The sequence below is a fragment of the Manihot esculenta genome, chromosome 13 (genome assembly GCF_001659605.2).
Source record: "Manihot esculenta cultivar AM560-2 chromosome 13, M.esculenta_v8, whole genome shotgun sequence".
Classification (NCBI taxonomy): domain Eukaryota; kingdom Viridiplantae; phylum Streptophyta; class Magnoliopsida; order Malpighiales; family Euphorbiaceae; genus Manihot; species Manihot esculenta.
In genome coordinates this window covers 4257632-4271157 of record NC_035173.2, presented here as the reverse complement: position 1 = coordinate 4271157, position 13526 = coordinate 4257632, and the positions used below count along the sequence as shown (strand labels likewise).

Sequence of the window (13526 nt, the reverse complement as noted above, 5' to 3'; positions counted from 1 at the left end):
ATTAGGGATTTGTTCATTTACTGAAAAATTGGGGCAGTTTGCTAAAATTTATTTTTTTAAAAATAGAAAACTGGCATTTACATATGTCAACTTTCTAAATTAAGAGCTGAAAAAAAAATAGTTTTTCAGTTTTTTTTAAAATTTAAATAAGATTTTAAAAACAGTTTAAAGTCAGTTTTTCATTGTTTTTCTTATAATAAAATTACATTATAATATTTTTATAATTAAAATTAATTATTTTAAAAATATTTACTTATAATTATAAAATTAATTATGTTATCAGAAAAATAATCCAAAATAAATTAAAAAGTAAAAAAATGAAATTTTTAGTATATTTTTATATTATTTATTTTTTTTAACTATGGAAGTGATTAATATTTTTTTATTTTTTAATTAAGAATTTTTTTAAAAAATTACACATGAATGCATTTTTCGTATTTTATTTATTTTTCACAAAAAATAAAAAAAATGTTTAAAAAATATATAAAACTGAAAACTATTTATCACAAATAAAAAAACATATTTTAAAAAAAAAAAGAAGAAAAACCAGAGTGTTCCAATACAATTCAACAACTATCAAACAACTTGTATATGATATAATATTATATTTTGATTCGGTAAGAGCTTGCGGTGTAGTTGGGAGCCCACTGATGCTACGTGGTCGCTTAATCAGCCACGCGTACCCTCTCCCTCCCTCCTCTTCGCTCTCATCGGCTATCAACTGAATCTCCCGATTTACCTTTTCTCACAATCAACACTCTCAGGTAATGGCTTAGTTAGAGCTGAAATTGCCAATTGCTGATGCTCAGGTTTCTTAGATTTCCTTTTCTCTTTGTAATTCATGCTGCTTGCTATTGTTTGGTTGCCTAGAAAGCAGAGAAAAAGCGAGGAAAATTGAATTCTGTACTAGTGCTTTTAATTACTCACTGTTTTGGTTTCCAATATCCTGATTTTTGTCTTTTAATCGTCATAGTTAGATCCTGTGCTTTAACTGGGTTGAGTTGGTCCGGATTTCTCTCGCTCTCACCGGAGCTAAATAGCTGCAATCTAATAATTTTTTTTTCCAATGAATTTCCCCTTGCAAATTATTCTGAAATTGTGTATCTACGGCTGATTGAGTGTTCCTGGAAAATCGAAGAGGAAATTGAGCTGATATGATTTCATATTTATCACTTTCTCCGGAACAAAAACTTTAGAGTTTCTGGCAACATAAGATCTCTTTGTCTCTCTCAAAATACTACCATTTTTCTCTGCCACACAACAGTCCTGTGTCCAGTTGAGATGGTGTATTCAAATTTGTGCTGTAGTTTCAATATTTTGAATTTTTGGAAGCTTAATCTCAGTTTTTTTGCTGTTGAATTAGGGTTTGCTATTGCTTTTGAAGTTTTCGTTTTGTACACAACTAACAAATGGAAAAGTTGAAACTATCTCAATGGGGGGAACGATTGAAGACAGGTGGGGCTCAAATGAGTCGACTGGTAAGCGATAAAGTGAAGGAAATGCTGCAAACTCCTACGCCTGAATCTAAGATGGTTGATGAGGCCACTATGGAAACGATGGAGGAGCCAAATTGGGGTATGAATTTGAGGATATGTGCAATGATCAATAGTGAAGAGTTCAATGGTACTGAGATTGTTCGGGCCATAAAAAAGAAGATTTCAGGTAAGAATTGGGTGAGCCAGAGGCTGAGTCTTGACTTGCTGGAGGCATGCACTCTGAATTGTGAAAAGGTATTCTCAGAGGTGGCATCAGAGAAGGTATTGGATGAGATGGTTAAGATGATTGAGAATCCACAAACAGATCAAAGAAACAAAGATAGGGCTTGGCAGTTGATTAGAGCTTGGGGACAGTCTGAAGATCTTGAGTATCTGCCCGTCTTTCACCAAACATATGTGGTGAGCTCTCTCTTCTATGCAGCTGTTGGTATTGTCATGGAATATGCTTTTCTTTTTTGTCTGAGATTAGATAATTCAGACTCCAGATGCATTTAAGGTAATGAAGGATCTATATGTTATTGGTTTTATATAGACTTGTAGCTTGAATAATATGCAAGCTGACACTGGCTGAACTGTCTACAACTTTGGCACAATGCCTTATTTCACATTTTATGCAATATATACACGGACACTGCAAATGGATCATCATATAATGCTGCATTTCCATCATATAAGCTGTGTTTTTTGAATTACAACTTCAGGAAGGTGCTTGAACTTCTGGAACTATTATTTTTCTTCCTTGTATTTGTTCACTTCTAACTTTAAACATTGAGCCATGAACTCAGCAGTCAGCATTCAATTCACTAATTTTTTTTATATAAAAAAAGGAAGACACCAGAGAAGCACCTCTGATGATCCTTTCTCACTGAGTTTTACATATTGGTTCCTTTACTGCCACTTCGAATGGTGAACTTGTTGATCTTTCCTCCTCTTGCCTGGGTGAAGAAGGTTTAATTCTGAGAGTTTACTAGAAATGTTATTGCCTCTGTTTGTATCATGTCTTGTAATTTCCATCAATTAACACAAGCCTATTTATTGCTGGGTAGCCTTCCCTGCCTGGGTATATTCACCCAGACAAACACCTTGGTATAGGTAAGAATTTTCCTTTTATGGCTTGAGAATTGATTTCTATTCATCAATGTATAGATGATTGTTACGCCCCCAATTTCTAAATCTGTTGCAATGTGCCAATTGTGATCTCTTCATGTTAATTTTTGAAATACACTAATGTGTCAATTAACTGCCCCTTTTCAAACTTGTTTGTGATCACGGCAGAGTTTGCAAGGAAGAATCATGCCTCAACCAGTGGAATATGAGAATTCACCCTCCATGCCTTATTCCCTGGAATCATATGTTCATCAGCAGCCACTATCTCCTCCTGAAAGATATCCTGTTTCTGACACAAGATTTGATGATTATAACCGTACTACTCTGGGCTATAATGTTGGGACACTATCAGCTGAAGAAAAGAATGAATTTCTTGTAACTACTCGAAACAGCCTTGAACTTCTTTCTAGCATTTTGAATGCCGAAACTGAACCAAAACCCATTAAGGTAACATATTTCCTTTTTGTTCTTCAATGAGAAAATTGTTACCTCTGTCAAATTATTAATCTGCATGTGTCCACCTTTTTTGAGATTATCATTTATCCAAACTTTTGTGCATAGTTTGTATCATTCTTGGGGGATATTTCTTTCTTTCTTTCTTTCTTTCTTTCTCTTTTTTTTTTTTTTTTTAACTTATACCTTTTTGACTATACTTTTTATGCCTTTTGATGTACCTAAGGATATGTACTTTATTTTTTTTTCCTTTTTTTTAAATATTATCTTACTTTACAATATTGAAGAGTTCCACAAAAATTCAAGTTTAGAGAAGTGGTACTACTGAAAGCCAAACATTCAGCTCTTTTTTTTTTTCAATCCTTATATTGGTATCAAGTGGTAAAATGCTTGTGTTTGTAATAAGTGACCTGTTTTGGATTGGAATAAATGCACATGTACGTCTTGGCAACCACTATTTTCTTTCTTGAATCTTATTGGTTTGTGATCTTCATCCAATCTAGTGAGTGAAAATTATTGTCATTTAGTCAAGATGGAAGAGAGAAGAAGCATGAGGATATATGACTCTTACTGTGAAACATTCTTGTGTGGCTGCAGGAGGATCTGACAGTGAGCTTATTGGAGAAGTGCAAGCAATCACAGGTTGTCATACAGAGGATCATAGAAAGCACCAGTGATGATGAGGCTATGCTATTTGAGGCGCTTAATCTCCACGATGAGCTTCAACAGGTTATCTCCCAATATGAGGTGCTGGAAGCTGGTCTAAACTCTGGAGAGCAGCTGCCTGGGGGTTCTGGTAGCACCAAGGAAGAATTGCGTGCTCAGATCGGACATAATGAAACCAAGATGACAGATCCCATAAAGGGAGAAAATGAAAATGAATCTAGCAGCAATAAGAAAAATGCTGAATGAAAAGCTGGGATTTGGAAGGTAGGTTTTGTGCAGGTTTCTATTGACTTCCTTTAAATCCCTGATTCCTTTCACATGGATTGTTTTCGCTTTATTGCAGTGTACTGATAACTTGATAGCTAATAATAGGGCTGTTGTAATTAGTTATGAGCCTTTCCAGCTGAGGTTACTGTGCTTGTTGCCCTTTAGCCTTGGCAAATGAGTTATCGTTTATACTTTGTAGGTCCTAGAGATTGGATCAGTGCCCTTTGCTTTGCCTTTATTCCGTGTCTATTATAGACGGATTAGGTAGTTAAGTGGTTGAATATTGTTCTTGTTACTGCCTATTCAATCTCTTCCACCTCTACCCAATAGAAGAGATTGACCATAATAATCTTTTTCCGCTTGTATTAAGAAGGGTTATGTTACTCTTATCCTTCATTATCTTCAACGGCAAATTGGGTCAAACATAAATAATCTTTCATATCATATGGTACAACCCTGAAACTAGGTTTAAATTCCTACAATTGCTTGAAATTTCATTGATGATACTTGATGTTATGGACTATCTCAGTATCTCGCCCTTGTTGACTGGAATGAGAGCTAGGACAACATCAGGATGGTTTTGGTTAATTTGTTTGTGCGTATAAGAATTTCCCAGTTAAAATGAATCATCCGCAAGTTGCAAAACAACCTGTTATGAACGGCGACTCATGACATCATGAAGCATTTTGCATGGCCAATTCAATCCAGTTTGGAATTTGAGAGGATCACCATTCTCGGAAGTTAAAAACTACTGATTTATATATCAAACTAGTAGTGCGGATATTATTAAAATATTCATATAAAGTTGTTTTATAAAATATATATATATATTTATTTTATAAAAGAATATATTTGTATAAATAATATATTTTTTATATGAATTTACTCCCTTTTAAGTAAAATGTTTACTTTTTTATATTTATATTATTGTTGATCGGTAGAGAATAAATTATAATTTTTTATTATTTTTTAAGATTAAAAATAATATAAAAAGTGTTAATTAAATATATAATTTATTATCGGTAATTATAGAAAAATATTTAAAATTTAATTAATATGCATAATTTTTTATTATAAAAAATCAATTCAACTAACATGTATAATTTTTTATTATAAAAAATTTAATATATAGAAAATTTGAAAGTTTTAAATATTAATCGCGTATAAAAATTATGCATTAATAAATTTAATTATATTAAAAAATTTAAAAATTTAACTATTTACTATTATATATTATTAATATATAATAATAATTTTTTTTAAAAATAAAATTTATTAAACTTGGTGATGCAGCGATAGTGGCGACAATGGAAAAAAAGAATTATTTAAATTAAAAAATTTTAAAAAGATGAATTTATAAAAGTAAATGAAATTAAAATTATTATAGTTAGTAATATAATAAATTATAATAATTTATATTTAATATTTTAATTGTTTAAAATTTGTATAGTTTGATTTAAAGTATTGAAAATATTATTTTATTTTTTTATTATACTTTAATTATTTATATTTATTTATTTTATAAATTGTTTGAATTAAATAAAATTTTAATAATATTTTATATAATTAATTTTATTAATTTTTAATTATTTTATATTTTATTACCATTAATATTTTTATAATAATTTTAATTGATTATATATAATTATTTATATTAGAGAAATAAAAATATATAATATTTATTAATTAAATTATATTAATGACGATAAAAGTAACAAATTATATTTAATATATATATTAATTATTATTTTATATAAAAATAAAATTAAAAAATTATAAATTTATGCTATACAATATAATTATGCAGGAATAATTGTACACTTGATAATTTCTCATATATTTATTATTAATATATAATTTCAATTACAATATTAGTTATAATTTGTTTTTAGTTTTTTTTAAAGCAATTTTCTTTTAGTTTATTTATTACTAAAAATAAAAATAAAAAATATATATTAAAGTAGTAGAAAATTAAAAAGTTATGTAATAATAATAATAACAAATTAAAAAATTATGAAATTAAAAAGATATATAAATTATAATAATAAAAATAATAAATTTCATTTATTATAAATATATTAATTAATAATATGATTAAATATGAAAAATATAATTTAAAAATAAAAATAAAATATATTAAATGTGTCACTCCGTGCAAATATAAAAATTTAAAAATATCGTTTCACATAATTACATAAAATTTTCTTTTGAAAGCAATTGTATTAATAAAATTTCATCAAATAAAAATGATATCATTCTAAACGGAGAGACGATTATACTTGATAGATTCTTTAGGCAAAATATGAGCAGTTAGAATAGTATTATGACGAACCCATCTGATAGATATATTAATTCTAGAATCTAATAAAAATTTACAATAATTTAAAATCAAACCTCTACATAAAATAATTTGATAAAAATACTTTTTAAGTGTATGTCTAAACTCTTGCATAAGATAATTTGGCAAAGATACTCCTCTTTTTTCTTATCTCTCAAGCATAAATCATTAAAATCTTCCGAACAAAACCACAGAAGAGAACTTTTAAGAGATAAAACTTTAATAAGATTCCAAAATTGACGTCGTCATTGCGATTCCAGAAATTCTAGTAAACTTTCATTAAACATTACATTTCGAAACAATCGAATCAATAAAATTTGAAGAAAAGTCAACCACAGAAATAAATTCATGACTCTTCCACATTAACAAAAGGTTTCATCCTAATTCTTATCTATTAACTAAGAAGCAACCATCAAAATGTGAAAAATTACAAAAAAATTTCATACGAGAACTAAGAGTTTTTGTTTTCATAAAAAATAAAATGTCTGGTTTGTAATTAGGAACCAAATCCTTTAATGTAATAATTATCCGAGGATTGCCGTCATAAATCTGTCAAAGAGGTCTGCATATTCTGAAAATTGATTGGAATGTATGTGAGAAATATCCCACTATACAAAAATCATAAGTGATGATCAGAATATCTTTGGAACTCTTAATAGAGACAACGATATTTTCTTCTTCATCGATAGTTGATTGACGCAGATCATAACTAGGAACCAAATCCTTTAATACAATAATTGTCCGAGAATTGCCGTCATAAATCTGTCAAAGAGGTCTGCATATTCTGAAAATTGATTGAAATGTATGTGATAAATATCCCACTATATAAAAATCATAAGTGACGATCCGAATATCTCTGGAACTCTTAATAGAGACAACAATATTTTCTTCTTCATCGATAGTCGATTGACGCAGATCATAACTAGGAACTAAATTCATTAATGCAATAATTATCCGAGAATTGCCGTCATAAATCTGCCAAAAAGATCTGTATATTCTGAAAATTGATTGGAATATATGTGAGAAATATCCCACTATATACAAATCATAAGTGACGATCGGAATATCTCTGGAACTCTTAATAGAGACAACAATATTTTCTTCTTCATCGATAGTCGATTGACGCAGATTGTCTTCCATGGGAAGGGAAAAGAAAAAGTTGATTGACGCAAATTGTCTTCCACGAAAAGGTAAAAGAAAAAGTTAGGTTTAAGAAAGATAAAAAGTGAGAGTATCGAGTCACAAAGTACCACAAAGAAAAACTTACGTCGTCGAAATTACATAATTACATAAACTTAACTATTCCATTTGTCAATTTCTTTATAATTTATTTTAAAATCTAACTTTATATAAATATATATTTGTAATACATGATAGTAAATGTGCAAAATGGTAATTTCAATGGAAAAATAATATTTTCATCAGCCAAAAATATGTTTATGAGCAATTTAAAATTATAATAATTAAATATAAATTAATTTTAAAAAAAAGTTCTTACTCTCCAAGTATGCATATATTTAACCAAATTTTATCTATTCTTTTATTCGCATGGGGAACAAAATAGTCTCCAGATGACCACCACCGAAATACTTGCGATTAAAATAAGTTTAGTTGATGTTTAAAGAGAGAATCGCTCTCGAGTCTCAGATTACGTAGCTGTTGACAAATTAATTTTACTATTTTTTTTTTAATAAAACAATTTTTATTTCTCAGAAACTATAGTTTCACATGAAATTCGACTTCTTTATTTTATACCATTTATAAAAAAAAAAAAGGAAAATATTAAGTACAATTTGAAACCACACAGACCACTGACGTCCAAAGCCTTCTTCCGTTCAAAAACAGGAACCACAAATAAACTCAAAGCCATCCATCACTTAACACTGCCATCTTCCTAAATTTGGTGCCAGATAATAGTGGTTGAAATTCCACATCTCAACCCAAAAATTTTCTTCACTCATGATAAATATTTCTTTGAATTTCTCAAGAATGGTGTCATTATCCATCTCATACAGAAATTTTCTCTCCCTGATCGATTTCCTGCACTCCTGGGTCCTCCAATCCAGAATTTATCTACAATGGAGGAGGAAATCGAGAAGGGTAGTCATGAATACAGCGAAGATGATGATACAGAAGTCTTTGAAGAAGAGAAGGTCTCCAGATGGGCAAAGGATCAAGAGAATAACACCATCAATATTAATCATGTAGATCATCAAGAAGATGAAAAAATGGTTGCCTCCATTGAAATGAAGCTGACAAAGAAGAAAGCTTTATTAGAATTCAGATGCATGGTTGAAGATGCAATTCTGGGAAATTATATTCTTGAAAATTCCGAAAAAAAACTTTCCAAGAAAGAAAAGAACAAGATGATAGAACAATTAAGAGAGATTACCCTTTGGGGTGTGCCTCTATTGCCAAGCAAAAGCCATGAAAGCACTGATACAGTGCTATTGAAATTCTTAAAGGCCAAAGATTTTAAGGTTCAAGAGGCTTTCAAGATGCTTCAAAAGACCTTGAAATGGCGGAAAGATAACAAGATTGATGACATTCTTGAAGAAGATTTGCTTCTTAATCTTGAGCCTGGCAAGGTTTTGTGCGTAAATAGTGCAGACAAGGAAGGCAACCCTTTGTGTTATACAATGTATGGAGCCTTCAAGGACAAGGGATTTTACAAGAGAGTATTGGGCACAGAAGAGGATCGAGAGAAATATTTGAGATGGAGAATCCAAATCATGGAGAGAATGATCAAGAAGCTTACCCTCAAAGCAGGAGAGGCAGACGCTGTACTACAGATTACAGATTTTAAGAATCTTCCTGTCCCAGAAATGAAGGAGCTACGTTCTGTTACCAAGAAATCCTTCCTCCTCCTTCAATCCTATTACCCTGAGATGGTTCACAAGAATGTAAGTACGGAATTAAATCCGATCATATGATTGTAATACAATCTTTTTTAGTATCTTAAAGTTTCTCCATTCTCCCCTTCTCTCTCTTTAGCCATGTGCAATTGCATTAACTCAATATATGTTACTACAATCTTGCAGATTCTAATAAATGTCCCTTTCTGGTACTACACATCCCTTATGGTTTCGTCGAAGATCATAAACCATAGAACGAAAAGAACGTTTATTTTGGCGAGACCATCAAGAGTCACTCAGACCCTTCTAAAGTAAGACGTCTCAATTACTATAAGTTCTCAATATTATATGTATGTTCAAGTTCTTACCAAGTTTTTTGCTTGAACATCAAGGTACATGACACCAGAAAACCTACCAGTTGAATATGGAGGTCTAAGAAGAGACAATGATTGTGAGTTCCTTCCTGAGGACTGTGCTTCAGAGGCCACAGTGAGAGCAAGTTCATCTAGGTCCCTCAAAATCCCAGTCTCTGAGGTTCTGCTCTATATACTTGCCATTTTTATGTGTTATATTTCTTTAATTAAATCCCAGTTAAGTTCCAAGCTTAATTGAAAATATAAAAATTTAAGTTTTTTTTTTTGGTTTTTTGTCTGAATGGTGCTCAGGCTGGGATGACAATTGTTTGGGATGTTACTGTGGTTGGATGGGACGTAACGTGTAGAGAAGAGTTCATTCCAGACGATGAAGGCTCATACAAAGTTCTGCTGCACAAGTACAAGGACAAGAAAATTGGAGACACTATTAGGAATTCTTTTTACATAAATGAACCTGGCAAACTAGTCATCTCCATTGATAATCCAACCCTCAAGAAAAGAAGAGTTTTTTATAGATTCAAGGCGAGACCCTATGTACCCAATTACAATATGATCAATTAGCTCAATTAGTTTTATATCATCTCCAAAGCTTCATTCTACTCTAATTAAATTAACACCATCAAGTTCAAAATAATTAAAAATTGAAATACTACCATTATCAACCCTTGAACAAAAATTTCATAATTACATTATTTTCATTGCTTATTCAGAGAACAAGGTGCACATTTTTATTGCCACACGTACGAGACTATACTTCTACGTGTAATCTCCGACTCTCATATATATATATATATATATATTTTAACTAAGTACACACCAAAAAAAGGCTACCTGCAGGCCTCCTTAACGTTATTTTATGTTTTTTTATATTATTATTATATATAGTCCTTAAGCATCTGCCCACCTTCCAGTGGGAGGCCTTGCACTTGTCAAGGTGGTCTCTTGTGTGCTATACTTGAGCCTCCTTGCGTCCTCCAATGATAAGCGGTAAGCGTTGGCGACTACCTCTACCGGCAGGGCACGAATGGTGGAGGCGCGTCCTGCAAGATCATTGGTCATGGCATTGTCATTGGTCTTGAATTCTACGTATTCGAACATATCCCTCTCCGTCCTTTTCACCACGGCGAAGTTTTGTGGCACCGTTAAGACTTGTCCTTCCCTTACGTTTCCGTCGAAGACAGCGTTGCCGTTTTCATCCACCACCTGAACCTGGGCTTGACCCCTCACCACGTACATTACGCTGTGGGCGTTCATGTGCCAGTGTGGTAACCTCACCGCGTTCTGCCACCACCAACATATTTATAAAATTAGTGATTTTTGATAATATTGAAGTCTCGAGTTTTAAGCTTTCTTAATAATCTATATCTTACATTGCGAAGAACTACATGGGAAGCACTGAGTTGGATCCTCTGAAGAATGGGGAGATTGTGGCTGTTGACGGTGCTCACACGACCGGCTTCTGGGACGAAGACGTCTACGCGCGAGGAATCAGCGATATTCTCAATAACCCTCATAGAGCAGAAGGTCTCCTCGAGGCCATTGTAGTGTTCTCCTCGGCCAGGGCTTACTCTCTCTCGCTGTAATTGCTCCTGTCTCTCTTGTTGGGTTCGTGGAGGCCTGACTACCTGAAGTTGACGTTCCACCCTCACAATGCTGCCTCTGAAGTCATTTTCGCTTTGAAGCTTCCTCGCCAACTGCTCATTCACATTGAAAGCTTCCGCCAGGAACCTTGAATCCATCCCACAGAAAAGATTGTTGCAAGTGCGTCGTTCTGGCTCCCTGAAGATTCCACGGCCGGGATCTCTTGGATCACGTCTTTCGTCATATCGTTGCGGGAACTCTTCTTCTGGATTACCAGCTAGATAGAAGTGCTGCCATCCCAAATTGATACCCCATTATACAAATATATATGTATATATATAGAGAGAGGGAGAGTTAAATTTATATTCTTACTCTAGGGTTCACATCAAGCTGGTTGGCTCTATTGTGGACGTCAAGGACAGAAACGGCAACAACGGGTTCATTGCCGTCGTTGTAGCACCAATGAGCTACTCCGGCGGGAATAGCAATGATATCACCCGGGCGGAAACTTCGAACCTTCTGGTGTTGGTCTTGATCCCTGCTGCTTCCACCTGCATGTTGAGATTCCTGGAATGTTTCAGGGCATCCAGCGTATATGCTCCCAGAAACACCCCTACCTGTATATATACAATAAGGTTGATAAAATATTTCAGAAAATTTAAGGGAATGATTAAGTGAGATAATTAACCTCGGACTATGTAGACGAGCTGTGGAGCATTGCTGTAGGACGGCAAAAGGAGGCCTCTGGGCTCGATGGTCCTCCTAACAACGGCAACTCCAGTACATTGAAACTGAGGTTCGTTTGGATTCCAAGACTCTACTACACCGGCTTCGCTTTCAACACGGTTATCTGGTTCAAGAGCATCGATTCTATCGAGTTGGCACTCGTGTTGCGGCTGATGTTGGCGGACAGCCGACGACCCATGAAAGAGAACAAGCAAGCAAAGAGAAAGGCTGAAAAGGAGATTAGGCTTAGCCATGTATTTTAGAGAGAGAGAGAGCTAATTACTGCTACAATCTGCGAATGCTGGGTCTGATACGGTGGGTGTAGCGAGGGATGGTATATATGGAAAAGGGAGGAGGTCGAGAGAGTGACACATAAGAGATGATGCCTATGGTTTCTTATTAAGACACACTTCGATTTGCATGGCTACTTGGCCTTGATGTCTTACACCTCAGGATCTCTGGTAGGCAGCTGTCTCTGAGCATCAGAGAAGAATACAATTATTTTCTAGGGAAAAGAGATGAAGAAGAAGACGAGGACAATCCATCTTTTTAAATACATGTACTAACTCTATTGAGATTTATGAAACTGTTTTCTTATCAGTTAGACTTCAAGTGTGTGTGATTTTGATATCAATATTATTTAATTTTTCTAATAATATTAAAATAAAATAATTAATAATTTTCTTTATATAAAAAGTTTAATTTTAACGTTTTAATTAAATAATTTTTAAAATACAGAAACTTCATAATAATTGTATCTATATTTATTTAATTTGAAATTAGTAATTAAGAGTTTTCTCCTCGTCCAATTTTTACTTTAAAAATTCATGAAAATTTAATTGCTAATGTGGAATCTGTGGATGAATCCCACGTCAAGACTCGACGAACAGACGCTGAGCGAAAGAACCCCACTTTTCTTAATTTTGTCTTTCCTAACTATTGTCTTTTTGTTTTTCATAAGGCGTCATTCATTTCTTATTCTGTTTCATAAACACATAAATTAAAAAATATAATTAATAATTTCAGTATATATATATATAATTAAAATAATAAATCTTATATTATACTTTTCAATATACAATTTTAAAAATTTATAAATTTTATTTTTCAATATATATTTTATATTATGAAATGTAGAAAACAGGTTTTGCTATGTATAAAATTTACATTATTTTTCATTTATTTTTTTAAATATATTAATTATGTTTAATCGCTTTTCTGTTACGATACTATATATTTTATCACTTAAATTTATATATATGAATGTGTCAGACTTTTTTTATATTAGACAATCATTTAATTTTTCCTAATACGAATACTGATAAAGTTAGAAAATAACTCAACCAGTTATTCTCTCTCACATCATGTTGTCGGACTGAATTATTTTTTTATTGGGTTTATACTCACGATTAATTCTGCCTGTTCTATATATTCAAACTAGACTTTACAGTGTTGAATCGGTTTACTTGAAGTTGCCCAATGGGTTTATTTATAGGATTCAGTATTACACAAATTATAAGGAGTCTAGCCGTTATTAATATTAAATAAAAATAATATTAAAAAGTTAATAAATAATAATTTTAAAAAAATTATCTTAAGGACAAATAAAAAAAGTAAATTTATTATTCTGAGATAAATATATAAAAATTTTTAAAAATCCATT

The 13526-nt window shown here is 32.0% G+C and overlaps 3 protein-coding genes across 4 annotated transcripts; 2 read left to right on the top strand and 1 right to left on the bottom strand.

Moving 5' to 3' along the window:
- The first annotated feature begins 607 nt into the window (after window positions 1-607).
- Window positions 608-4388, top strand: LOC110630104 (TOM1-like protein 2). 2 transcript variants are annotated; one of them, XM_021777422.2, is made up of 4 exons: window positions 608-764; window positions 1364-1895; window positions 2772-3050; window positions 3654-4388. In XM_021777422.2, exons 2-4 carry the CDS (start codon window positions 1410-1412, stop codon window positions 3966-3968), a joined length of 1080 nt encoding a protein of 359 aa, XP_021633114.1. In that variant the 5' UTR covers window positions 608-764; window positions 1364-1409; the 3' UTR covers window positions 3969-4388. The 2 variants fall into 2 exon arrangements, with proteins under 2 accessions (XP_021633114.1, XP_043805801.1); XM_043949866.1 differs by having other exon boundaries at window positions 660-809.
- A 3838-nt stretch (window positions 4389-8226) lies between these two features.
- On the top strand, window positions 8227-10188 carry LOC110629406 (patellin-4). Its single transcript, XM_043949248.1, has 4 exons — window positions 8227-9230; window positions 9369-9493; window positions 9575-9716; window positions 9848-10188. The coding sequence occupies exons 1-4, from the start codon at window positions 8406-8408 to the stop codon at window positions 10115-10117; spliced, it is 1362 nt and encodes a 453-aa protein (XP_043805183.1). The 5' UTR covers window positions 8227-8405; the 3' UTR covers window positions 10118-10188.
- Window positions 10189-10444: 256 nt separating this feature from the next.
- On the bottom strand, window positions 10445-12120 carry LOC110629402 (11S globulin seed storage protein 1). Its single transcript, XM_021776360.1, has 4 exons — window positions 11826-12120; window positions 11510-11754; window positions 10927-11427; window positions 10445-10837 (listed from the first exon to the last, which is right to left on the bottom strand). Exons 1-4 carry the CDS (start codon window positions 12115-12117, stop codon window positions 10445-10447), a joined length of 1431 nt encoding a protein of 476 aa, XP_021632052.1. The 5' UTR covers window positions 12118-12120.
- Window positions 12121-13526: the final 1406 nt, after the last annotated feature.

Excerpts from the sequence above, each read along its gene's own strand:
- LOC110629402 (XM_021776360.1), bottom strand. The coding sequence starts at position 12,117 with ATGGCTAAGCCTAATCTCCTTTTCAGCCTTTCTCTTTGCTTGCTTGTT. Across the intron at positions 11,755-11,825 it reads GCTCGTCTACATAGTCCGAG|GTAGGGGTGTTTCTGGGAGC; the intron begins GTTAATTATCTC and ends GTATATATACAG. Across the intron at positions 10,838-10,926 it reads CCCATGTAGTTCTTCGCAAT|AACGCGGTGAGGTTACCACA; the intron begins GTAAGATATAGA and ends TGGTGGTGGCAG.
- LOC110630104 (XM_021777422.2), top strand. The coding sequence starts at position 1,410 with ATGGAAAAGTTGAAACTATCTCAATGGGGGGAACGATTGAAGACAGGT. Across the intron at positions 1,896-2,771 it reads TCTTTCACCAAACATATGTG|AGTTTGCAAGGAAGAATCAT; the intron begins GTGAGCTCTCTC and ends TGATCACGGCAG. Across the intron at positions 3,051-3,653 it reads CTGAACCAAAACCCATTAAG|GAGGATCTGACAGTGAGCTT; the intron begins GTAACATATTTC and ends GTGTGGCTGCAG.
- LOC110629406 (XM_043949248.1), top strand. The coding sequence starts at position 8,406 with ATGGAGGAGGAAATCGAGAAGGGTAGTCATGAATACAGCGAAGATGAT. Across the intron at positions 9,231-9,368 it reads CTGAGATGGTTCACAAGAAT|ATTCTAATAAATGTCCCTTT; the intron begins GTAAGTACGGAA and ends ACAATCTTGCAG. Across the intron at positions 9,494-9,574 it reads GTCACTCAGACCCTTCTAAA|GTACATGACACCAGAAAACC; the intron begins GTAAGACGTCTC and ends TTGAACATCAAG.